At 46.8% G+C, this 27544-nt stretch overlaps 1 protein-coding gene across 2 annotated transcripts in view; it reads right to left on the bottom strand.

Moving 5' to 3' along the window:
• Positions 1-27544, bottom strand: part of FHOD3 (formin homology 2 domain containing 3) — a 527184-nt gene that overhangs the window by 1086 nt on the left and 498554 nt on the right. The window contains exons 25-28 of one of the 2 annotated variants that reach the window (XM_040264876.1): positions 25662-25854; positions 22107-22130; positions 20617-20791; positions 12207-12368 (exon numbers count right to left, since the gene is read on the bottom strand). In XM_040264876.1, the coding sequence (XP_040120810.1) occupies positions 12207-12368; positions 20617-20791; positions 22107-22130; positions 25662-25854 (554 nt within the window). The remainder of the gene's footprint in view (positions 1-12206; positions 12369-20616; positions 20792-22106; positions 22131-25661; positions 25855-27544) is intronic. The other variant, XM_040264875.1, reaches the window with a different exon arrangement.

The raw sequence follows: 27544 nt of genomic DNA, 5'->3' as shown, positions 1-27544 counted from the left end.
CCCCACAGGTGCCGTGGTCTTAGTCTCAACTCCTCAAAGAGCCTCTACAGAGAAGAACCACTGACTCCTTGTGGACTCGATGCCAAGGAGCAAACAGCCAAACCTCTGAGTGGACTTGGTGGATGTTCTCTGTGAGACACACACGGGGCTCAAGAAGGACCAGTGACCTCCCACCCTGAGGTTTACAACTGGTGGTCAGAGGAACACTCATATTTAACTGACTGAGAATTGGCTTACGTTTGCCTGACATTATGGGTTTTCCATTGTTTAGTGTGATCAGTTTCAATGTCAAAATAGAGGCTGGATAAGGCTGAAGGATGAGGCAGCTGGCCCTTCCAAGACTGGTCTTTTCATTTGAAAGGTTTCCTAATTACATTTTCCTGAATTGATAAGTTGTATTTGGCCTTCTCTGTATGGAAGTCATACAGAGTTTGGGGTATCTGTTCTATTTTCAGAAGTGATGTGTCATAGATCTACCATCCACTCTAAATCATCAATCAGCTAGAGCCCCTGAGATCACCAGGGAAGGCCTTTGATCAGAATGCAGAGAAAGCTAAGCTCACCCTTATTGTTTTCCCACTTTCCTTGCCAGATCTAATTCCCCACATTCCCTCCATGACAAGGGAGCCTATGTCCTCTGAGACCTCTACAGAGGCGAGGTCGCCATCTCGAGTGTCTGTAGACAACTCCTGTATCCATGCCTCCCTGGCCACTTAGCCCATGGACAAAAGGCCTGAAAGAGTCAGGTCTCTGGTAGGACAGTGGCTAATATCTACTAATGAACACTTTTTTCTTTCCCAGGAATGAGCACTTTGGACAGGAAAGTGTTAGTCGCTAAGTTATGTCCAACTCTTTGCAACCCTGTAAACTGTAGCCCACCAGGCTCCTCTGTCCATGGGATTCTCCAGGCAAGAATACTGGAGTGCATAACCATTCCCTTCTCCAGGGGAACCTTCCCCACCCAGGGATTGAACCTGGGTCTCCTGAACTGCAAGCAGATTCTTTACCATCTGAGCCACCAAGGAAGTCTTACTTTGGATAGGGGCCAACACCTAATCCATCAGTCAGTCAACAGATACTTCATGGAGAACCTACTTTTTGCTCAGCTCTTTAACTCAAAGAATGGATACACTTAGGGTTTTTAATAGCAGCACAAAGTTTCGCAGTGAGGGTACCCTCAGATCAGGCCACCGCACTACTGCATTTCCAAGCCCAGCAGGGCCCCAAAGCCCCCTGGCCACAGCTGCTCCTGCACCAGCTCACCCTCCCCCAAGCCCAGACGTCCTGGGCTCCAGACTGAGTATCTAACTCATCCAGACAAAATGCTTGGCTCTGGAGCCTTGGCTGGAGGCAGATTGCATGTAACTGAGTAATGGAATTTGTTCTATGGGGCAGCAATAAAAATACTAGTTTGTAATACCCTTTATGTTCTTTAAACACTCCTTCAAGGGTTTGTTAAAGAAAGATAATTTTAGTGGCAGAAAACAAGATGAACTATTTCTCATTCTTGACAAGGACGGCTGAGACCTCTTATCCAAGATACAAGCTTCTGCCTGAAGAAGTCCATGCTGCACTAGGAGGGCATCTCACATTTCCTTGGCAACAGGAGGTGGCACGGGCTAGTGACCACTGCTCTGCACAGCTCTGCACCCTTGTGGATTACACGCTTGGCCCAATGACCACATGAGCTGGTGGGCATTGAAAGATGCCTCTCTTAGATCTGTTCACATGCTAGCCCTATAACTAGAGTGCTCAGTTCATGTAAATATTTGAGTAAGGACCCTGGCACCTTATAGAACAGGCTATACTCTCCTAACAGATATGGGCCTCGGGCTAGCTGATCCGGGAGCAGGCCAGAGAACAGAACAAAGCTCAATGATGCTGTCCTAGCCTTGCTGCCCTCGGCCTCATGGTCTACTCCCACATTTTAATGCTGTAGACCCCGAGACCCCTCCGGCCAGGCTTTTCTCTGCTGCGGCGAAAAGCCAGTGTAAGTAAAGGTCCCTCTGCTTGCCAGATGAGTCCCTGAAAGGTAGGGATGCAAAGAAAATTTGCCCCATTTATGGAATCCTAATTTCTATAGGCCTTCCTGACAATTCAGATAAATTCTCCCAGAAATATATTAACCCTGAAGAGGACCTTAAGAATTCGAACACTTTGCTAAAAACTCAAAGTTAATTCACCTTACCAGTGGAAAGCAGATGTGTAATGCAGGTAATTGAAATCAGCTTGGTACCCCAATTCAAGTCCTACACGGAAAGGGCCCTTACAGTGTCTGTCTACCTGCTCATCAGTTAACTCATTCATTCAACAGGGGTTACAGGAGCCTCCACCTCGAGCCAAGTGTCATCTCAAGGAGTCCCGGAGCTGATGGGGACGTGGAGTGAGGGGAGGGGCACAGGGCAGCAGACCCTGCCGGCACAGGGGGTGACTCTCACGCAGCAAGTTTCCAGAAAGCAAAGAAGGGCTGGGGATGTATGAGAAGGAGGGGATCAGCAGAATATGGGACTCACACAGCAGAAACTAGCCTCCCATCAAACAGGGCATTCTCAAATAGTACATCTCAAGTGCTGGTGAGCGAGGAAGAAGGTGGGGGGCTGGAGGGGCTGGCTTCTATCTGATAAGATAACATCTGGGCCCCTTTCCATTGCCCCCCCTCCTGCTCCCTGCTTGAACACTCTGGCTGCCTCGGAGCTCCCCGGCTTGTCACATGCAATTGCCTCCCCTCCCCGCAGCTGCTTAACAGAACAGACCGTGGAAATGTTTATCTTTGTCTGCCCCGCAGCCCTTCCATAGACGGCCTGGGTCACTCTGCTGGCACCAGCAGCCACTTGACACCCCAGGCACTTGTGACAGCTCCCAGAACGCCAGCCCTGGGATCCGACCCGGGGCACCTCTACTGTCAGCATGCAGCACAGGGGGGTCTGGGGCTCATGGAAAAATCCTAAGTTTGTTTTCTCTTTTCTTCCCCCTCCACCCTTGAGTTGAAAAAAACTTGTTTAATCCTCCAAAGTGCTCCCAGGTGACTCTGTTAAGTTGAATCTGAGAAGAATGATGGTGGTTGCCGTTTCCTGAGCATTACCATGGATTATTTCATCCCAATTTTGTGGAAACCCTATGAGATGAGGCCAGGGAATGAGCAACAGTGGCACGGAGAGACAGAGACCCTGGCCCCACGGAGGGTGGGAGAGAAGGATTCGGACCAAGACGTTCCAACCACAGCCCACCCTGGACAGCTGGGCCCTGACAAGCCTGGCAGCCCACGCGCCGACAATTTTTCATTCTGATGGCAAACGGACCGAGTTTTACTCCCATGTGACAGAAAGCCACACGTGTGCTCTTTGGATCACTGACAGATTTTTTTTTTTTTTTCATTTTTTGTCATATAATGCCAAGCGATCTGGAAATAAGTAGTTGTTGTTGTTTGTAATCCCTAAGATCCTAAAGACTGTTCTGATGAGTATCCTGAGAATAGCATGTGCAAGATGACAGGGACTCACATCAGAGCTTGAAGATGTCCTATGTGTTTTCGTTTTGGCATTGGGAAGTAACTGGCCCAGCTGCTATCAGAGCTGTTCGTTTATGCAGCCCTTGTTCCTGGAGGGACCTGTCTGCTGAGGGAGAAAAATTATGGGTCCAGTCCTGCCCCTTTGGATTTAAATACCAGAAGCTGTGTGTCATTCTTAGTAATTCCGTGCTAGACATTCTGTGGGATTTTTGTGGGTTTGGGTTTTGTTTTTGTTTTTTTTTGTTTTTGGTCAATGTCAATTATTTAACCTTTTAGGTTAATTTCCTTACTTTTGCCCTCCATCTTTTTTTCACATAAAATCCTGTCCATTAAAAGCAAGGTTCCCCAAATTGACAGCTTTCTACAAAATAACTGGTCGGTACTTTCCGAAAGTGTCAAGGTCATGAATGTCTGCCACAGAGCAGAGGAGATTGAGAAGACACGATGACAGCCCAACATGGGGCTCGAAGTAGGGTCATGGACCAGAAAAGGGCATGCATTGGTGGGACACCGGCGAAATCTGAGTCAAGACTGCAGCTGAGTTAACAGTCAACTCTTTGACACATTGTCCTACAGTGCGCAGGGTGTTAACACTGAGGGGAGCTGGGCGAAGGACAGAAGGCAACTCTTTGAGCTTACTTTTGAAACTTTTTGTTGTCTTAAAATTCTTTCAAAATAAAAAGCTAAAAAAAAACTTTGAATGACAACAGCAAGGGGCTAAGGTTCCCAAAGCTGGTTGATTTAAACTGGACTTTGCAGACTCAGCCTGGGGCACCAAGAACCAGTGTCTCTGGGAGAGACCCCCAAAGTGCATCTTGACCTCCTGGGAGATTCAGATGCCTGACTTAGGAACAAGAAGGTAGAGGAATAGGCAGACGTGTAGTACCTCTCTCTCCAGGGATACATCAGGAATACACCTTCAGACACAGAGATGCATGCAGAACAGCAGCTAAGAGTGGACAGGAGTACCTGACCAGCGTAAAAGAATATACAGAACCATGCAAAACTCGGTAGGACAAAGGAACTAGGAGGAAAAAACAGGAGTGTTACTAGGACTGGACCTACCCTCGGTAGGTGAGGGAACTGAAGCAGGGGTCCAATCCCTGCATCGGGGCAATTGTCTGAGTCAGGAGAAGCATTTAAGGCTGAGAGTGCAATAGCTGACCTGTGGCAGCCTAAGTGGAATGAGAATCAGACAGTCCTTGCCACAGCCGTACCTATCCCGGACAGGAACACTGGTCTCCTGGAAGGTGCAGATCCCTGACTTAAGTCATTACCATCTGACTGCGATGCAGCAAAGCTGCTCAGGAAGGCGATGGCCTTTGTGGTGACAGGCCTGACCCAGAATTAAGTTCACTCACACCGAGATGGCTCTTGGCAACATTTACAGTTCAGTCACTAAGTTGTGTCCAACTCTTTGCAACCCAAAGGACTGTAGCCCACCAGGCTCCCCTGTCCAAGCAAAATTACTAGAGTGGGTTGCCATTTCTTTCTCCGGGGGATCTTCCCAGATCAGAGATCGAACCCTTGCCTCCTACACTGGCAGGTAGATTCTCTACCACTCAGCCACTGTTGGGAGGCCCAACATTTATAGTATCAGGCACTTTCTACAACCGCTGGTCTGGCCACAGTCGTGGCTGTGCACAGTCCCTACCCCACTTCCTGCCTACATCTGTAGCTGTGTTCACATCCAGCGCTCCTTCACCATCTCTTTGGTTGCTAGCTAGGCACTGAGCAGAGAGCAATCAGTGAAAATGCAAAAGCAGACTGCCTTTCATGAGTCATGCAGTGGGGAAGACAGGGGGAGAGTGGGTAGAGTCTGGCCAGGGAGAGAAGAAATGAAACAGTTCCTCCATGGCTTTCTGGGCTCAGAGTTCTCGGCATTGTTGCAAGTCCTGGGCAGGACAGAAATGCCTTCCCACTTTTCAGATGAAGCCCAGCTCCTTAGTGTGTATCCAAGATGTCACAACAGTACTAGACACACACTGTGCTGACAACCCAGGCTTCTGTGTACAGGGGCAAGCCACTGCGCCAGAGTCCCGGGGGTAAAAAGAGAGGGCCAGATGGGTCTGGTCCACGAATTACAGCGGATCAAGTGAAGTGGACAGTGGTGCTCGGGGAGGGAGGTGGGTGAGGGAAGCAAAGTGATACTGAGGTGGGCGTGTCTTCTATGCACAAGGTGGGGTGACTTCTGCACGCAGCCCTTACACTTCTACAGGCAGCTTCGTATTCCTACCGGGACCCTTGGGCACCAGTGTGAAGGGAAGGGGGATGGTGAGACTCACTTAAGGTGGCTCACTTAACCGTCACAACCGTCCCGGGAGGCTGGCATCACTGCCCTTACTTGCTGGAAGAAGACAAGCTGAGTGAAGCCAAGCCATTTAAATGGGAGCCAGTCCCCTCTGTGTTATGACTGTGCAGATTCTCAAGCATGGAGATGGATTCCATCTGAACTTGGCAGCAAAGACAATGAACCACTGTCACCTCCTGTCAGTAAGGTGCTTGGCACTTTCTGAAGCCCCCTTCCAAGAACCCTCTGCTCTGTTCCCAGAAAAGCTCTCTGATGCAGGAAAGACAAAGTCTCATATTCCTCTCTTCCACGGATCCTCTCTTCTCTTGAACCTCCACTCTGGGCAAAAGGGTGCTTGCCATTCAGACAGATACGGTGAGGGACACAGAAGCCAACCCCCCTTTTCAACATGCTAGTTCGCAGTTTGGGAGAGCCATTCAGTGCAGGGAAACACTTCCAAGCTCTTCCTGCTTTGCCTCTCTAACTCCAAGACTTGAGCCTTCCATTACGTCAAAGTCCCAGCAACTCTAGAGCAAGGAGCTGCTTCCGCCCTCATGGGCTTGGGTGCGGGGCCTGTACACCCTGTTTTGGACCTGCCTCCAGGGCTCAGGTGATTTGGGGTCTGTTCTGAAAGCACCATCTCACTCCCTAGTCCCCAGACTCTATGCCTCGCAGCTTACCCCTGGCAAATTCCCCCAAAGCCCCTTTCCTGTGTCCATCTGGCCCTGCCTCCCAGACCCTCCCAGTGAAGACCCAGGCTACAAATAACTTCCTCACTTCCCCATCTTCCTCTTCCAGTGCAAAGGGCTGGACACCCACCATAGGCTTAAAGTTGGCCCCAGTGAGTCAGTGAGTGGCTGTCAGCTCCATTCTCTCGGGCGACTCTATTCTTGCAGCCGGGAGTGGGCGCTGATGGGGTGGCACTCCTCCCCAGAGGCCCGTCCCTTACAAATGGGCTCTCCAAAATGCACTGACTCGCCACCAGATTTAGGAGACTCTGGGCTCCCTCTCAGACTTATTCTACTTATCTTTTTGTCCTCTGGCCTGTATACATGGGTGGGCGCCCTTAGATGTCTTCAAAGGGGCAATCAGTCCAGCTTTAATGAGCTGGAAGTATATTTAGGCTCTGAGTAAACAGTAATGATGTTGAGAAGACAAAAGTTTGATTGAAAAACTCTGGTCCTTTTACTAACATCTTATTCTACTATATTCTAAGAGCATTCATTTTAAAGCCTCTGGCTCTTTCCATTGTTAGCCCTATAAACGAATATAAAATTTGTAAGTAGGGAAGAACTATGTAATAACATGCAGGGAAATTTTTCTTAATGGGGTTCAGTTTAGTTCAGTCGCTCAGTCGTGTCCGACTCTTTGTGACACCATGAATCGCAGCATGCCAGGCCTCCCTGTCCATCACCGACTCCCGGAGTTCGCTCAGATTCACGTCCATCGAGTCAGTGATGCCATCCAGCCATCTCATCCTCGGTCGTCCCCTTCTCCTTCTGCCCCCAATCCCTCCCAGCATCAGAGTCTTTTCCAGTGAGTCAACTCTTCACATGAGGTGGCCAAAGTACTGGAGTTTCAGCTTTAGCATCATTCCTTCCAAAGAAATCCCAGGGCTGATCTCCTTCAGAATGGACTGGTTGGATCTCCTTGCAGTCCAAGGGACTCTCAAGAGTCTTCTCCAACACCATAGTTCGAAAGCATCAATTCTTCGGTGCTCAGCCTTCTTAGTGGGAAAATTTCTGGACATTTTCAAATACCACTTTGAAAATTACAATTAACCTGAGTACTGATCAGATCCAGCACTCAATCTAATATTTTGTGAGGTATGGCTACCATTTTCCCTAAAACAGGGTCAATAATTTTTCAGATGTGTTCGGCCTCCTTCTCCATGTAATTCTGTAACATATAGCATGGGAACGTCCCTCAGTATGTCATAAAATAAGATCTTTGTTATAGTGAATCAACATGAACATGTCACATGCCCTTCAAGAGGAATGCTGAAGCTTTGTAAGAGGTGGAATGAGAGTCCAGTCATGAAATTCAGTCAGATTTCAGTGTTCCTTTCCCAGCAGCCCCTAGAATCAGACTTCTGGCCCCTCACACTGAAACACTGTTCTTGTAAAGATGACCTAGCTTATATTCCTAAGACATTGCTGGATTGCTTGTAGGTCACGTCAAAGTGATTGCATTTTATAGAAATGAGCCCTGAGCCCAAAACTCCATGTTCACATCACAGGTGAGGCCCAGACTCCTCCTTGGAGAGAAACAGCAGGAGAGGGGGCATCTAGCCTCTCTCAGTGAGACAAGACCTGGGCTCCTCTGGGAAAGAGTAAAAGGCAAACCACGAGTCCCTAGTGCCCCTCTGTTCTATGACAGGCCAGGCTAACGGTGACATGCAGACAGCCAGCAGGGCAGAAACCCTCTTTTGAAGATGGATCCCAGAGAAAAGAATACAAGGGCCCTTTTCCTCCCCAGACCCTGAGGATGTTCTGCAGAATCACAGTGGGAAGGAGACCTCAGATGCCCATCAGCTTTAAGGTTTTCTAGGGAAGACCAACATTTGGGAGGCCTAAGAGAACAAATAGCCCGGAGACAAAGTGTGTGTGTGCACTCAGTCGTGTCTCTTTGCAACCCCATGGACTGTAGCCCACCAGGCACCTCTGTCCATGGTATTTTCCACTGGAGTGGGTTGCCATTTCCTGCCCGGACACAGTATGGGGTTGGTCAAAAAGTTCATTCAGAGTTTTCCATAAGATGTAATGAAAAAACCCAAATTAACTTTTTGGCCAGATGGATACGATATGATGAAAAGAAAAACCAAAATAAGAAGAAAACAAAAGGCTTGGAGAATGTTCTCCTCGGTCGCCTCCACCAGCTGATTTGAGAGCCTTGGCTAGATTCTGGGGGAGCATATGAGGTGCATTTGTGTTGACAGTTTACAGGCTAGACATCAACTAGACAATTCAAAACATTTTACTTATTGAGACCCTGATAGTACCAGCTGGGAAAACAGCAGAAGAGAGCCTGGGAACCTGGGAATCCATTACAGTGCCCTGGGCGTGTCCCAACTGGCCGCATATTTCAGGCTTTAAGCAGGACTCTTGGCAGGCGTAAGCCTGGCCACCAGCATCAAACATGAAAGCAGAAGTTTAAGTATCCACGAGGAGTCTCGAGTGACTTGCAGGTCATAAATTTCTAGGTTATGGGCTGGATTCAGTTTGGTCTCTTGCAACAGCTGGACTGTTATTGTCTTTAGCTAAATGAGTTATAGCCCAAATATGTTGGTTATTCATTTATCCACTTGCCTCATCGCCACCATTAAACAATCAAATCTGATGCAGCGTTGTTCCAGGGTGAGGCCCCAACCAGAACTTCATGTCAGTTTTGCAAATTGGTTTTTTCTCATTCCTTTAACTTCTTGTGAAAAGCTGGAGTTTACATCCCTTTATAACAGAAATCAGAGTAACTTCCCCATCTCAAATTTCTGTGGATGGTGCCATCACTAATAAATGAAACCTGTTACAGATAAACACTTACAAACATGCAGAGCTGTATTTGTTGTAGCAACTGCATCACGGGACAAAATATGTTTGGCTAAATAAAAAGAATATAGGGCTGTTTTGCATAAGATTGGAATGGAAACGATACCACAGGAAATTATTTTATGTCAACCACAAAAACAGGCAAAATATCTCTGGCCAGACTGAAGAGGAAAATTAATTATGACTGTGTTATTGTTCCCACTGACATTATGTGTCTCTCTAAGAATCTGGCCGGAAGGCAGGCCAACACTCTTTGCCAACACAGACATACAACCTATAGGAGGAGGACACGGCCAGGGCCTCCAGGGACTGGCCAGGCCCCTGTCTCAGGCAGTCTCCTTCTCTGAGATCCCTGGCCCAACCCTGCCCATCTTCTGGGGGGCAATCCCTGGCCTGGCATACTTTCTCTACTCCGATTCCACCCAACTTGCTTCTGCTAACTCTTCCCAATGGAGACTTTGCACTGAGGTTGTCTACTAGTGCGTGGTGTCTTCCATTTGGTTACTGGTTTAGTTAAGTAATTAAGAGAATGGTAATAAAGGACAAGGGCTTCCCTGGTGGCTCAGACGGTAAAGAATCTGCCTGCAATGCAGAAGACCTGGGTTCGATCCCTGGGTTGGGAAGATCCCCTGGAGAAGGGAATGGCAACCCACTCCAGCGTTCTGGCCTGGAGAATTCCATGGACAGAGGAGCCTGGGGTCAATAAAGGACAAATACTGAAGACAATCTACTTAAGACCCCAACAGCCTTTCATAAATTTCATTTTAAAAAAAAGCTATTTAAGAAAAAGATTTCCGATTATGAAAACAGCAAGAGAAAAATATGCAAATGATGTAGAGAAACCATACATAATAGAAGAGACGCAAACCACAAGAGGCTAGACTTTCCCAGTGTGCAGAGAGAAAGTGAGTTAAAATATAAAGAATGCTATTTCACACTCTTCAGAAAAAGGCACGTGCTGGCCTGGCCTGGAGCACACAGTGTAGATAGAGTAAGGGTGAGCTTCTGGAGACGAGTCTGCCCCCCAAGACATGCACATCTGGGGACCCTTCAATTCCAGTCTTGGCCTCGTACCCCAGTGCCACCTCCACCTTACTATATGCTCCGGTCCGCCGGAGATCTTGTTAAATGCAGGTTCTGAATCAGCTGCCCTGGAGAGGTCCCTGTGAACATGTGTTTCTAACCACCCTCCAAGAGATGCTCACGTTGTCTGAGGAACAACATTAAGTCGCAAGCCCCTAATCAAGTTTTCACGTGGGAGCACCAGGAGGATGGCAAAGCAGTGCCAGGAAATGTTGGAAAACATAAAGACAGCGATGTTGGAGCCCATAAACATATTCTTACAGATGTAAAAAGTCCCCCTGAATGATAGGTTTCTATTTTGAAAAGGGAGGGAGTGTGGCAGAGGCTGCACAAAGTGGAGCGAGAGTCCTTCTAGTGACACCAATCACCCAGGGGCAGGGGAGGACCCCACCGCACAGGCTCTCCGGTGGTTGGCTTGAGTCCAGCCCAGACACAAGGGATTTTTAAAGCTCTGCAGGAAGTTCTACTGTGCACCCAGGGTTGAGAACCACAACTCAAGAAGATACTCGAAGCGTGTACCAGCAGGGTGGACCTCCTCTAGGAGTGTGGCAAAACCAGCCTCCTATCTCACTGACTGAGAACCACAACCCCCAACCCCCAAGTCCTGTAATTTGCAAGGCTCTGCTTCTCCCTGCAAGTGGTGTTGAGTGGAACCTACTTTTCTGGAGAAAATGTCCACTAGAATCGAAAGGCAATGATATAAAAGGGGCAGGTTCTGAGAGTCTGTGGCAATTTGGTTTAGTATTCTTTACCCTGGAAACACGCATGACAACGGGACAAACAGAACCAGGGCATCCACAGTATGCAGCCAAAAGGCAGCCCCCCCGATGAGTGCAGGGTGGCACTGCATGGGGGGCTCTGAGTTTGAGTTCTTACTGAACTCTTGACTCTTGAGAAGCACTCTCTTTTCACTCTGGGAGCCAAGAAAAGGAGAGGCAACCAGGCATCCTTTTTACGTAACATCAGAAAACCCTGTCCTAGTCAGCATTCCTGCAGGCTGAGCTGGTGGAGACTCAAGCCGTCTCCCGAGCGACCAGCCGCAGGCCAAGGCTTGGGGTGGTGAGCTCTTCTGAAACAGAGGAGGGCCATGGCCATGTCACAGGATTCAGAGAACCTGCTTCTCGAAGTGAGCCGTCCCTGTGAGACTCAGCCTGGTGCCCACGGAGGCGGCTCCACACCTGTCATTAGGCAGGTAGGAGCAGGTAACAGGGAGCAGGAAATATCCTCTATTTGGTAGGAAATTTAAAAAAAGCCTGAACAACCTAGGTTAACATGAACGATCTTAAGTATCCTAATGACCGTAAAATCACCTGCCACCTCTGGGCTCACTTTCAGCATGTTCACGGGCAACAGTGAACCACTGGGGAATAGTCTCCAGCCCAGAAAGTGGTCCCTGATGCTGGGCGAGGGGCAGAAACATGGCCTCAGCAAAGAACTCAAGGCAGTACTTGGCAACTGGCCCACTGTATCCATCCTTGCACACCAAACACATTGAAATGTCCCCTTTCAGACCTTCCTGGGGACAACGTGTGAACCAGGGGAGGCCTGACCAGACGTGGCAAATGCGGTGGACAGGCGGCTGCGGCACGCCTCCTTCCCCAGTGGCCAGGGCTGACGGTCCAGCACAAAACCCTCTCGTCGAGGACCACAGGTGGGCCCTCCGGGCACCACGGGCAATTCACTAAATCCCACCTCTGAGTCCCCGCCGGCCCGGGTCATAAAGAGCCAGGAGGCCGCTCCCAGGAGGCCGAGTCCCGCACCCTAACTCCGAGGCACTTACGAGACTTCCGGTTGGCGCGCGAGCGCTTCCTCTCCCGCGGCACCACTCGCTGACTGGGCACTTGGGTGGCCGACTTGACGATGCGGTCCATGATCTCATCAGCTGCATCATCCGTGACGTTAGGCGAGTCATCCATGCCCATAGTCCAGGAACTAGCGGATCCTGAAGAATCAAACAACCAGAGAGCACGAGGTACTCAGAGAGAAGGAGAACACGGCAAAGCCCGTCAGCAAGAGCCCAGCGGAGCCCAGACTCAGGGCGGAGCCTGGCAGATCCAGGGAGCTCACCCGTCCCCACTGCAGGGGCACCACAGTGACCTGGGACCGCCACCCTCCGGGCTCTGGCCGCCCAGGAACCCATGCCCGGGGCACATTATGTCATACTCCTCTGTCACACAGCTGAGTCCCCATCTCTCACTGTTCTGGATATGTCTCCACCTGCCAGGTCCTGAGGTCATGGGGGTGGCGGGAGGGTAGACTCCTGATGCCACATGGTGCCCTGCACAGCACAGACACCCCGTGATGCGCTCCAGAAATGTCCTGAGGCGTTTGTTATGTTTCAGCTGTCTGTCTCTGGTTCTGTGTGCCTAGTGTATGTCAACTAACCCTAACTTCTCATTCAGTTAAATAAAAGTCAATGGATTTTGTAACATATGGTTCATCTTTGGATTACCTAGCCTTTAAAAATCATAACAGGATTGCCCTCTTCCATTAGGAAAGCAGAGGTAACACACATAGTCTACTTTTAAAAAATTTATTTGGTTTCACCAGGCCTTAGTTGCAGCATGAGAGATCTAGTTTTCTGAGCAGGGATTGAACCCGGGCCTCCTGCATTGGGAGTGCAGAGTCCTAGCCAACTTCTTTAACTACCTAGGAAGTCCCCAAACAACATTTTCTTTGGTACATTTATCTGCTTCCTGGCCAGGAAAAAAAAAATGTGTTTATAGCTATATGTTAAGACAGTCCAAGTCTGACATGAAAGCACCTGCCTCTAGACCAGCAAGAAGAAAGTACCACAAAAACATGGGTTCTCAAATCATATTAAACACTTAGAAATGACTGCTATTTTGATTCATTAAAAATGAACTTTGTGACTGATCAACTTCTTTGTGAAATCTCTTCTCTAAGATGGGAACTATGCTTCTGTAAGAAAAAAATGTACAATGTGCTCAAAATTGTGAATTTTCTCTGCCTACACTTCTCTTCGTAATAAACATATGACTTTAAGAACCTACAAGTGAGTGTTCTCAGACTCTGTGTTTGTGGAACACAGGTACCCTGAACTTGACCAAGGTCCAGCTAAAGCTGAAGAATAGTCAGCTTTTCTCAAACTACAGGGAAAAAAATGTTAGTAAACATACATCTTAAATTCTGAGTTCTATACTAATTTTTCAAAACTTTTGGTGTTTGGATACTAATGGAAATTGTAGGGAATAGTTGATCACAGCTCAGGAGACTATACATTTATAGACTGCAAATATGTAATATACTATAATTTAGTCATAATTTCTGCTAGTAAAATTCATATGACTAAATTAAATACACAAGTAATTCGTACTTTGCAAACGAGAACCAGGATTCCAGTGTCTGACCACTTGCATTATTTGAGAACTGAGCCCATATGACAATGATGTTTTCCGCGAACAAGGCTTTTGTTGTGGTCATTTTAAAAAATTGCTTTGTTTTACGAGTAAGAGCATATTTACAACATTGGGATATAGAAAATCAGGACATTTTTACTTTTTCTGCTTATACCTAATGGCAACTGATCTACTTGTCTCCATCAGAAGGTTAGTGTTTTCAGCATCATAAAACCCTCTAAAAATATGTTCTTCTCAGAAATGAATTCTTGAAATTGCTGAATTTTTCTGCATTCTCGGGCTGCTCTAGGTATTCTAATCAAAGGCAAGAGGCCTCAAGGCAGCAGAGCTCTCAGACTGGGCTCGGCAGAACCTCTGAACCACAGCCCTCCTCACAACAGAGCCATCAACAGAACAACTGCATTTTACCCAGCAATTTCCTGTTTTCTCTTTTCTCTATTGATTTAAAATTCAGTGCCCCATTTTGAAATGCCAAGCTACCCTTTCCAAAACACACAAAGCTCAGGCAATTGTCTTTGTTCATAATACAATATAACTGGCTCCTGAAATAAGCCAGAAATGAAGGCATCATATGATCTTTCCACTGAGAATTACCTATATGTCCATCTTACATGTTCTTAGGGATCTGCTTGCACTGTGACATGTCAGGAGATGCCCACAAGGAGTATGTGGCCATCTGTCCAGGACCGTCAGACTCAGTTTTGTGATGCTGCCACTCTCTCATGACCTCAGTCTTGGTTCTGCTTCCTTGTCCCCTTTCCTCTTGGTTACTTTCCTCACTGCCCGATTACCACTGAAGCCCTTTCTTCTTGGTTGTGTACATGCTTCCCTTTCTGGGACTTGTGCACACACATACAGCTACAGGAGAACACCGCCCGTACCTTAGACTCCAAGGGGGCTCCCTAGGGTCTCCCAGGTGCTAGCCAGACATTGATATATACTGAGACATCTGTGTAACTTATTATATATATGCAAATAGAGAGAGATATGGTGGAGCAGATAAAACATTACAGACCATGATAGTACCATTCATTTTATTTGGACTTCATTTTTTAAAAAATATGCAAATTGTAGTTTGAAAGAAAACACTGCAACTAATTTTTCCCTTAAAAATCTAACAAAGAAAATGAAAATAATTATATCTAAAATGAAAATAATTATATCCAAATAGATATTATTTACTGTAATAAACATCTACCTTCATTTCTAAAAGAGTTTCCCTGGGTATAGATTTATAACAGGTTAGAAACTTCTTTTTTTCTTTGGCAGTTTTAAAGGTGCCATTCCACTTTCTTCTGACTTTCACAGTTTCAGCTAACAGTGAGTTATCATTCTTACTGTTGCTCCTCAGAGAGTACACTCCTCTCTCTGGCTGTTTTAAAGATGTTATCTTTATCTTTGGGTCTTGGCAGTTTGTCTGTGTATGCCTAGGTAGGGTTTTCTTAGTATTTCCTCTCCTTGGGTTTGTCGTTTCTCTCTTTAAATATCTGTCTTTGCTTTGTGGCATGCTGACTTCTCCTGTTGTACAGCATGAGCTCTATAGCACGAGACTCAGTACCTGTGGCACACAGGAGTCCCCCACTGTGGTGCAAGGGCTGTTCCAAGGAAGGTGGGATCTCAGTTCCTCGACCAGGTATCTAACTCACACCCCCTGCATTGGAAGGCGCATCCTTAACCACTGGACCACCAGGAAGCCCCTCCTTGGACCTGCCACCTCTCTAAAATATGTGGACTGCTATCTATCATGAGCCTTTGGAAAATTCTCACCCATTATTTCTTCAATTATTACTTCTTATCACTTTTTCTTTCTGATACTCCAGTTACACATATGTTAGACCATCTGACTGTGTCCCACCTATCTCTTCTGGTAAAGAATCTGCCCGCAATGCAGGAGATCTGGGTTAGATCCCTGGGTCATCAAGATTCCCTAAAGAAGGGAATGGCTAACCACTCCAGTATTCTGACCTGGAGAATCCATGGACAGAGGAGCCTGGCAGGCTATAGTCCACGGGGTTGCAAAGAGTCAGACACGACTGAGCGATTCTCACTTCATCCCACTTCACCGATCTCTTACATTTCGTTCCATTCTTTCTTTCTCACCATGCTTCAGTTTGTTTGTTTTCTACTAACCTATTTTGTTTGAACTCACCAACCTCTTTTGTGGGTACCACTCTGCTGTTAAACCCATCATATCAGTTAATTATATCAGATATCTTCGTTTTGGTTCTAGAATTTCCAGCTGATTCTTTTAAATAAATTTCAAACTTCTGATCAATCTGTCTCTATTTTCCTTTATTTTTTTCAACAACTACAAATGGCTAAATCTGACTGCAGATTTCAGCATCTGGATCACCTGTGGATCTGCTGCTCTAGGCTACTTTTGTTTCTCTTGGTCACATTTTCAGGTTTTCCTGGCTCTTAGTTTTGACTATGTACTGTGCTCTGTGTAGGAAAGAGTGCAGAGTCTGAAGTCAGTGTCATTTCCCCCTAGTCTTTACCCTTTCTGTTAAGCAGACACAGTGAAGGACTGAGCAGGTCTTGTTCATCACTCAGTCACGTATGACTCTTTCTGTGACCCCATGGACTGTAGCCCACCAGGCTCCTTTTGTCCATAGCATTTCCCAGGCAAGAATACTAGAGTGGGTTGCCATTTTCTTTTCCAGGGGATCTTCCTGACCCAGGGATCAAACCTGTCTCTCTTGCATTGGCAGGTGGGTTCTTTACCACTGAGCCACCAGGAGGACTGAGCAGGATTGGGGCCAAACAGCAGTTATCGTTGAGAATCAGTCCATCTCTGTCTTTAACTATCTGTATGCATTTATTGAAGGCGCTTACTCTAAATTGTCTTTGTTTCCTCAGAACTTCAAGACTGCAAGAAAATTTCTACAGCCTTTCTGACACCGCTTCCCCCTCCCCCCACTCCCCAGGCTGCCCCAGTATTTAGCAAATGTCCCATGAAGAAAACTGTCTGCATTTGAAGCTTCTCTAGCTCCATCCTCTTATGCCAGCTCACATGACTACTGAAAGTTCTGCTGGATTCTCTTCACTATTAAAGATACTCTACTCACAGCAAATCTAACTCTCAGCCTGGGCCCAGACAAGGTGAATGCTCTCAGAGAGGTGCCCTCAGCTCACCTAGAATTCTAGTTTGTCTAGTTCTCTCTCCTTTCGCAGTTCTCTGATGTATTCTGAAGGAACGTTTTTGTTATTTTATTAAAGTTTCTGGTTTACAGTAGCAGGGGTGGTGACTTGCTACGCCCTGTGACATGCCACCTGGAAGCAGAAGTCTCTGCAAGTACAGAGAGACTGAACCACTTTCCTTTCTAATCCTTTTCATTAGTTAGTGAAAATGAACCCACATTGCACAAAGCCAGCAATATCTTTTTCTTTTTGTCCTTTCCATTATGGAAGAGTTTTCTCTTTTCAAATTAGCACAACCCATTATGTTCCATTGCAAGGAGATCAAACCAGTCAGTCCTAAAGGAAATCAACCCTGAATATTCACTGGAAGGACTGATGCTGAAGCTGAAGTTCCAATCCTTTGGCCACCTGATGCAAAGAGCTGACACATTACCGAAGTCCCTGATGCTGGGAAAGATTGAAGGCGGAAGGAGAAGAGACTACAGAAGACAAGATGGTTGGATGGCATCACTGACTCCATGAACATGAGTTTGAGCAAACTCCTGGAGATGGTGAAGGACAGGGAAGCCTGCCGTGCTGCAGTCCACAGGGTGGCTAAGAGTTGGACAGGACAGTGACTGAACAACAACAAATGATGTTCCATTAGAAAGAGACCTGGGTTTGGTCCCTGGGTTGGGAAGATACTCTGGAGGAGGGCATGGCAACCCACTCCAGGATTCTTGCCTGGAGACTCCCCATGGACAGGGGAACCTGGCGGGCTACAGCCCACGGGGTGGCAAAGAGGCAGACACGACTAAGTGGCCAAGCACACAACACAGTGATACTGGCCTCCACCTCCCAGGGTGGCTTGCATCGCACCAACCTCCATCCACGGAGGCACAGCAGTTCGGCTCATGATGGCTGGGGTCACTGCAGTGCAGGCGCCATGCTGCCTTTGATCTCCTGGTGGCCACGGTTAGCCTAGGAGACAAAGCCTCCGAGAGCTGCTAGGGCACAGGCAGACTCATGCATAGGAGGCCCTAGGCCTTTCGGGAACCAGTGATTCCCAACCTCACACCCAACAGTGCAAAGCTGTTTTATTTTATTCTCATCCTTGCTTTATGCTTTGTCTAGACTGACAGTCTCTACTGCTCAGCATTTAATGGTATTATTTTTTTCACCTTCTGACCTCCCCAACTTTCTTCTCTCCTCTTACATTCTTTCTTGTTTACATACTCTTTCTCTCCTGTCACTTCTTAATTGATGTGAGAAATGGAGGCCTTTTATAGCCAGCACTGGCCAAGAAGAGGGCACCTTTCTTTCCACATAGAAAAACCAGACAATCAGCCACGACCAACAAGTTACCAAATCAGGAAAAAAAAAAAAAAAAAGAAAACCAGACAATCAGAATGTCCCACACCAAGTGCTCAGGGCTGTGGTCTGTCACAGTTGCATCTGTCTGCTTTTGCTCACCAAAAGGTTGCCTGTGCTTTGCCAAATAGTAAGTTATTTTCTTTTCCTAATTCCACATCCAACACTACCTGAAAACCAGAGGGTTCAGAAAGACCAAATCGCAGAGAACCTCATCTCTGATGCTTTGATGTGAACAGTAACTCCTGCATGTATCTGGGGTATAGTCTGGGATTTAGATTGTAGCACACGGGCTGACTGCTCTATTTATCATCTGTGTCTCAGTCAGGATAATGGGGAAAGGTGGAGGCAGGCATCCCTTCTTCCAGCATATTCTTAGCTGTCTATCAAAGAAAAAGCCCTGCATTAAGAAGCCCAGCCCAGCATTAAGAAGGGGAGAAGGAACTAGATTCAGGGACATTGTCAGTCAGTTCAGTTGCTCAGTTGTGTCCAACTCTTTGAGACACCCCATGGACTGCAGCATGGAAGCCAGGCTTCCCTGTCCAACACCAACTCCAGGAGCTTCCTCAAATTCATGTCCATCAAGTTGGTGATGCCATCCAACCATCTCATCCTCTGTCGTCCCCTTCTCCCGCCTCCAATCTTTCCCAGCATCAGGGTCTTTTCAAATAAGTCAGTTCTTCTCATCAGGTGCCAAAGTATTGGAGTTTCAGCTTCAGCATCAGTCCTTCCAATGAATATTCAGGACTGATTTCCTTTAGGATGGACTGGTTGGATCTCCTTGCAGTCCAAGGGACTCTCAAGAGTCTCTTCCAGCATCACAATTCGAAAGCATCAATTCTTTGGCACTCGGCCTTCTTCATGGTCCAACTCTCACATATGTACATGAGTACTGGAAAAACCATGGCTTTCGCTATATGAATCTTTGTCAGCAAACTGATGTCTCTGCTTTTTAATATGCTGTCTAGGTTTGTCATAGCTTTTCTTCCAAGGGGCAAGAGTCTTTTAATTTTATTACTGCAGTCAATGTCCAGAGTGATTTTTGGAGCCCAAGAAAGTCAAGTTTCTCACTGTTCCTACTTTTACACTCTAAAGCATTTCAATTTGGGTAATAAATACATGGCTTCCTTTAGTTTGTGTGCACAGTATGTGCTAAGCAAACACCAAGAGGAGAAAGTCTGTCCTCCAGGAGTTCATCCTCTTTAGTTGTAAAGTTTGGAAGTTCCTGAGACGTAACCTGGGGTCTCAGGAGTGCATAGTGAGGTGGACAGTGTGGAGGAGGTGGACTCTGGCGGTGACAGGACAGGCAGAGGAGAGGGGCCAGCAGGGGCCATGGTGGGGCCGCAGGGAGATACAGGGTGTGCAGAGTAGGGCAATGCACACCATGTGGGACCAAGTGAAAACCAACTGTGGGGCCAGGCAGGGACCTCAGCATACCACATGAATAGCATGGGCTGGACCCTGCAGGCAGCGAGGAGACTTAGGAAGGTAAACGTGGCATCAGCCTAGACCAGGGAAGCACGGGGAAGCACTCTCAGATGCGAAATACATCTTAATTCCTAATTCAAGTTAAAAATCCTTTCCAACTTATGAAACAAACTTGGCAACTCTTGTCTGTCTTTACCATCTTGAAGCTTAGTTTCCTCTCTGCTCCAAGGATTTAAAAGGCAAAAAGGGACAGCATTTTAATTCAAGGGTCAGCAACCTTTTTCTGTACGCTGCCGAAGAGGAAAAACATGAGGTTCCATGGTTCCCGCAGTCTCTGCTGCAACCCCTCAACTTTGCCCCTCAGTATCAAAGCAGAATAAACAGCACACACACAAGGAAGGTGACTGTGTTCCACTAAGACCTTACTTACCGGAGTAAACGGCCAGCTCAGTGTGGCTTGAAGGACGCAGTTTGCTGATCTCTGGTTGTTTTTAAAAAATATTTATCTTTATTTGGCTGTGAACTCTTAGTTGTGGCATGTGGGAACTAGTTCCCTGCCCAGGGATTGAGCCAGGCCCCTTGCCCTGGGAGCACAGAGTCTTAGCCACTGGACCACCAGGGAAGTCCTGCTGAGCTCGGCTTTAACCCACAAGGGTTCACTCACGGTACTCACACCTCCTGTGTGAACTAAGCTGTGCTTTGGGGAAAGTTGCTTGTTTTTGAAATGAAGCTATGAAGGCAGGTCACAAAGGTGAGAGTGAAGGAAAGTGTGATGACGTCAGGATAGAGAGCCCCGGGGAGTGGACCGTCCACTGCCCGGACAGACACACAGCCACCTGTACCTGTGGGGGGACCCGACACTACCGGCGCCACCCTGGAAGACGGCGTTACCTCGGCTTGCACGGCTGCGGGTGCGGACGCCCAGCGCCGGGGTGGCGTCCTCCACGGCGGGGGACGAGGTCTTCAGCACAGCCTTCATGTTCTCGTGCTCAGCAGCATCCTCCGCGTAGCTCAGGCCCTGCGGCTGGCTCGGGGGTGCCGGGGAACCGCTGGAGAACTTGCCAGACTGCAAGAGCAAGGGGGTTATGGCATGAGGTGACTCCCCAAAAACCAACTCAAGCTCAGCAAACCTCCAGTTGAGGAAAGCCTTCTCTGTCTCTCTCGTTTTTTGTTTACATGCATTTGGCAGATGCGTTAGTGATGGCAGTCAGTGAGGGCGTCAATGAACTGCTGACAGATGGCTGCACGTGGGGCAAGTTCCCTTATCAGAAAGAGAAACCTTGATCACAGAAGGACCACACCCATCCCTCTACGGTAGTGTGTCTCCGGGCTAACCGCACATTCCCTCAGGGGAAGCTGGCAAGGGGCGATGGACTGCAACTCTGGGAAGAACTCAGAAACCAAATCTAACACCAAAGGCTGGATGTGAGTGTTTAAACATGCCTGTTAATCAGATACAGTGTGATTTGTTTTTTCAAATGTGGTGCCAGAAAGCAGTTAAAGCATTCGTATGGATCACTTATTATGGCAGAATTGTAAAAGTGGGATTCAGGTGCAGAATCTTGTCCCCCTCGCTTTACAGAGAAGGAAACTGAGGCCATCCAAGATGGAGGGATTTGCCAAAGGCCCCAAAAGAGTTTGATTCACGGCCCAGATCAGAACATGGCCCAGAAATCCATGCTGAAACTGAGTCTGGCAACACTCACTTCTTCTCGTTGTGTCAAAAATGTAGCTGTTTTCACAAGCATTACACTCCCATGATGAGATTCTCTAATTCGAGGCTGAACAAAGAGTGTATGTTTTACAAGAGGTATGCTAGAATATCGGGCCATATGCACACACAGGCAAACATCTGGGTGAAAAATAAAGAGTCAGTTAGAATAACACTTGCAAAGAGCAGCTCCATCCATCCCTGGCTTCCTCTTTACCCACTGTCTCAGCCCTGGTGCTGAACCCCAGGGCACAGTCGTGGCCTGTACCATCTGCATGGCTCCTCCCTCATCCTTGGTCTGGGCAGCCCCGCCCTGGCCTCTGGTTCTGGCATCTGCACCAGGGTCAGGGGAAGGAGCCACCACCCATCCCACCATCTGTCCATCTGTCCAGCAGGAGGAAGAGATTTGCTGACCCTGCCACCCTTGAGAGGGCCTGGGACTCCGGGACAGCTAGGAAAATGCAGTTTCCCTTTAGTCAGTCCCTGGGACACACACCACGAGAACCCATGTAAGGAGGTTAGTGATCACACGGAAACCCAGCAGAAAACAGTCATGCGAGGTTTAATGCGCTGAGCAGGGCTGGCGCGTCGTGCCGCTCGCGTCAGGTTAGATTCTATGGCACACTCGGAGGGTCACGCGTGGTAGTCTCCATGTTTATAAGCATCCTACCTCGACTTCGTCTTCTTCGTCAGTCTACTCGAGAGGACAGGAAAGGATGAGAAAGACAGAAGGGATGCTCAGAAGGCACAGAAGTCAGCAGAGACGAGACCATCTCAACGCCACATCAAATTCCAATCAAAGGACTCGGCCACCGCAACCAGGGGGCACCCTTCTGGACGTGAGTTGCTGAGCCCTGCCTGCATAGCCCTCCTGTCTGGACACTCTCTGAGAGTCCCAAGACCAGTCCTGACCAAGGTCAGGCCAATTTCCTGAGGCTGCCTAGGAGGACAAAAACTGGTTCACCTGGTCCCCTGACCGTTAAAGACCTCTGTGGTCTGGCCATGGGCTGACCACGGTCAGCTGGCTGGTCACCAGGTTGGCCATGTCCCAGGGAACCCACCACCACCTGCCAGCCATCAGGACCTCCCTCTGCCTGCCTCCATCCATCCACTGTGCCCCTCCTCTCACTCCAAGTACTGAGCCTCTCCTTACCCAGGCTGCCAGGTCTGGGTCCCCCTGAACCCGCCTACACACAGGCCACTCAGGACAAGCGGGACCACTGCCTGGGCAGGACGGGTCCCCTGACTCTTTCCTCAGAAACATCAAACGATTTTTAAAATCTTACCTGTCCCTCATGGAGGCTGTCTGAACTGACACACCATTCTTTTAATTATCACCAGCCAAACTGCTTTAAGTAACCAAATAAAATATTCCTTTTCCAAAAATAAATTGAGGATGAAAGTCATGTCAATTTCTTAATTCTAAATCAAACACACCCTTAATTTAACTTGTGTTTCCACTGAGGTTACAAGCCAGGACGGCAAATTAGACGCAGGTTTTTGAGAATTGACTAAACTTTTGGGAGCCAAAATGACAAAATGCTTCCAGTTCTACACTGCCTCCAGGCAATCACCCTTGTGATGAGAGATGACTTTTTTTTTTTTTAAATCTTAGAGCTTCTTTAACTGGATAGTTGGCATTGTTCCAGTGATTAGCACACGTGCTTACCTCTAGCCCTCTCAACACCCCCTAGTCACTAGCGTTTGCTTTTCACAGAAGAGGAAGATTAAGGGTCTCACCCAGGAGGACCACAGCCCTCGGCAGGGCTGTAAGAGTCCTGGGATGGACAGCCTATGTTCTCACTGCCTGTCCAGGGTGTGATGAAGGTAGAAAGGGCCACACTTGCCTTGTGCTATCTCATCTACGCACCGTGTTGCCTGCAACTAGTTTAGGACACAGGGAAAAAGGCATGAGTTAAGTTCTCACTGATCCTTACATGGCAGGACTCCTGGAGAGTAAGAAAGGAGGCCCTCTGCACATTCAGAAATAGAGAAAGAAGAGAGGAGACAGGCATGTGAGAGCAGGTGTGGGGCTGACTGTGAATGCAGGGTCTTTAGATTTTACCCAGACTTCTCTGTGCCTCATAAAATGATGGTTTTCCTGAAGTCCTCTCTAACTGCAACCACTTCCATGCTCATTATTCATCTGTATTAAAAATGACTTCCCACAGTTTTCTCTAAAAATCACTTCCAGCTCTGACGCGCAGGGGCTCTGTGACTCTATTGCCTGCTTTTGTTTTCAGTTGTGGATATATGTCGTTTTCTACCCAGATCATGACACCCTTGGGGTACAAGTTTGTCTGCTACTGTACTCACATCTTCCTAGGAGCCCTGTGCCTTGGTGGGTACACAGTGGGTGCTTAACCGAGAACTAGAAAAGCCTGAAGCTGTATACTTTGCTTTGAGTGACAATATCCTAATCTTCCAGCAGATGGCAATCTTTCTACATGAATGGTGCCACTCGTACCATCAAAAACAAGGGCCACCTTGAGGATGAACCCAGAAGAAACCTGCGCTGTCCAGATTTCAACGCGAATTTAAAATATTTTTTAATCCAATTATAGAAACATTTACCCCTGTTTATAAATAGGAGGACTGAATATTTTCAGAAAAGAACACAATTTAAAAATTAGTGGGATCTGTAAAAAAATAATCTCAAGAATTTGGCAAGAAATTCTGATGTGTTTTCATAACTATAAGCATATTGAGTTTGTATTTTTCACACTACAGTGTGTCTCATTGCCACAAACATAAGTACTTCCCTTTTTAAATGTTTAAAAATAATACTTTGGAATGAAATGTGGGCCACAGTTTGCCCAAGTGGGTTCAGTTTGCTTCCTGAGTCACTGTCTTTCCAGGAAGCTGACGATCCAATTGAACCCAGATTTTAGGAGAGGACACGGAAGACTCAGCTGATGGCACTGGTCTTCAGAACAATCTGTAGAAAGGGTCCCTTCTTGCAGAAATGTGATCTGGGCACTCCCTAAGGATTCAGCAAATTCCAAGGAAACAAGGATCAAGTGTAGGGTGAATGGTAAGGAGACTAGTCCCTGGTTCTCCTGCAAAATGCCTTAAAATTGAAACACAATTTCTAAGCTAGTTCATCTGAGAAGGTCACACCCCTCAGGAATGTGGCTAGCAATCATATTTCCTATTATATGTCTTACAAGATGAGTGATCACCGTGGGTACAGAAGGCAGCCTCAGTGAGGTCTCCTTAACTGAGCTTATTCCTCCCCAGAGAAACCTGCCTGACTTGGGTTCAGCAGAGGCTTGCAACCCGCACAATGAGGTCACTCCCTGTGTCTTAATCCTTTACCTATTCTGTTCCCTGGATCCAGGAGGCACTTTGCTTCTCAGACAGATATAAAGAGGGGCGGAGCCTAGCAGGCTAGAGTCCATGCAGTCGCAAGGAATCAGACACGACTGAAGCGACTGAACGCAAGTTTCATGGAGGCCCAGCGGCAAGAGGCGCCTGCACTGTGTGTCTTTGTCTTTGGCATCTTCACACAGCGCTTTGCCCTCCACACAGCATCCGTGGTGTGTGTGGGCTCCGTGCTGAGGCGGAAGAGATGGAGGACAAGCCCAGGGGCTGGGGAGGCATGCAAGTGTGCAGGGCTCCCCAAGGGTCCATCAGAGACTCCTGCTAAATTCACTGTCCTCTGGGCTCTCCTATCTTCTAACTCAAGGGACTGCCAAGAGCCCATAAGATTATGTCTTTGAGCAACCACATCAGTTATTTTTCCATTCAAATGCCTAGAATGGGTAGTCAATGTGTCAACTGATTAATTATGTAATATTATTCTGATTATTAAAATCCCGAATCAATTCCCAAATCAGAACCTTTTTCTTCCTCTGGTGTCATTATCTTTTAGACGTTTTCTTCTCCTCTTTCAATTCTAGCCACTTCACAAAGGTTGAAAATGGAATCAAGTATTCAACATCATTAGCATCACATAGCCCACCAAGTTAATTACTTGTGTGGTAGGTTAAAGTTCCTCCACCAGCCACCCCTTCTTAATTTACAACTTAGTTTGAAGTTTGTTATATTTCAGATTTTCACCAAAGTGGTAGAGGGACAGTTTAAGAGCACCTTTTAAAAGAGGCAAATTTTTTTCACAGTCAAAAAAAGAGAAAAGTGCAGCCTCTAAACTGTGGAGCAGTTCTATGGTTTGATCAGACATTCAGAATAAATGACATAAAGAAACTGACTTCATGAAACTTACATCAGTGATCATCTTCCCCCGGGTCTTGTTTCTCTCTCTGTGGTTGGCCCGTTTCTGTTTCTGCTGCAGAACTCTCTCCCTGGTGGTGCGGTACTCCAGTGCAAACTCACTGATGATCCTGCAGAACTTGTTTATGTTCACTTCCCGAATCGCATATGGTGGGTGGCCCATAAAGAGGAGAAAGGAGTGGAACCTGCCGTGAAGAAACAATGGTGGCAAGGACTTCAGATTTAAGGAGTAAAAATCAGCTGTCTGCAGACTTTCAGTTAAAAAAAAAACAAAACCAAACACCCAAAGACATTGTTCTTCGTTCTTGGGGTTCTTTGAGGTTAAAGAGTGAAACAAAAGTCCATCTAGTCAAAGCTATGGTTTTTCCAGTGGTCATGTATGGATGTGAGACTTGGACTATAAAGAAAGCTGGGTGCTGAACAATTGATGCTTTTGAAATGTGGTGTTGGAGAAGACTCTTGAGAGAGTCCCTTGGACTGCAAGGAGATCCAACCAGTCCATCCTAAAGGAAATCAGTCCTGAATATTCACTGGAAGGACTGATGCTGAAGCTGAAACTCCAATACTTTGGCCACCTGAAGCAAGAACCGATTCATTGGAAAAGACCCTGATGCTGGGAAAGATTGAAGGCGGGAAGAGAAGGTGATGACAGAGGATGAGATGGTTGGATGGTATTACTGACTCAGTGGACATGAGTTTCAGTAAACTCTGGGAGTTGGTGATGGACTGGGAGGCCTGGCGTGCTGCAGTCCATGGGGTCACGAAGAGTCAGACATGACTGAGCAACTGAACTGCACTGAAAGAGTGAAAATGTAAGCAGAAGTCAGATCCAACTAACCTTCTCACTAATGGAGGTGGTGTGTTTTCAGGAGATTAGTACTTTTTCCTTCTTGCTAGCTTATCTGTGATTTAATGGGTTTTTTTTTTAATTGGTGTGTAAAACTTTTATAAGAAAAATAATAAAGTACTATTCTAAGAAAGGGCTTCCCTGGTGGTTCAGCTGGTAAAGAATCCACCTGCAATGCAGGAGACCTAGGTTCAATCCCTGGGTTGGGACGAGCCCCTGGAGAAGGGAAAGGCTACCCACTCCAGTATTCTGGCTTGGAGAATTCTATGGACTGTATAGTCCATGGGGTCGCAAAGAGTCAGACACAACTGAGTGACTTTCACTTTCACTTTTAAGGAAAGTATTGCACGTTTTCTAGCTCATACGGAAACTGAGTAGGGGTAAAGAAATGCTGCTTAGCAATTTTAGAGGACTTAAATGAATAGATGGAAATGACAGGAACATATTTTGAATAACATGCTAATTAATGATTTGTACAAAGATGTTTATAAGCAAATAACATTTATTTCAGCTATTTAGTATATAATTAAAGTTATTGGATTCTATTTACTTAAAACTTTTAGAAAAGAAAAATGAGCAAAGATATGTCTAATTTTTAGTTATTTAGGAAATGAGAAAGAAGCTACCAGGAGACAAAGGAAAATTTTTGTGAACAATAAACAGTATATATAAGTGATATCACTAATTGTAGAAAAAAAATTTTTGATCACTCTAATTTATACAGTTTAATAGGCATTTGGTATGTTTTTCAAATGAGGGACAGTACATTAGTCTATTTGTGAAGAATACTAAAGGAAAGCATACGACATAAAATTAGAAAGGGATAGAAAAATGCTATTTACAACCAAAAATGCTAGTTAAAACCATAAAACTAAGAAGAAACAAAGTATAAAAATTCATAACTTTGTATTAGAAAATGATTTCTTAGATATGATACCAAAGGCATAGGCACCCAGAGGAAAAAAAATAGATAAATTGGACTCCATCAAAATTAGAAACTTCAAAGGATACTCTCAAGATTGAAAAGA

Source organism: Oryx dammah, unplaced genomic scaffold (assembly GCF_014754425.2).
Source record: "Oryx dammah isolate SB20612 unplaced genomic scaffold, SCBI_Odam_1.1 HiC_scaffold_22, whole genome shotgun sequence".
In the NCBI taxonomy this organism is placed as follows: Eukaryota; Metazoa; Chordata; class Mammalia; order Artiodactyla; family Bovidae; genus Oryx; species Oryx dammah.
This window is presented reverse-complemented; position numbering and strand designations above follow the sequence as displayed.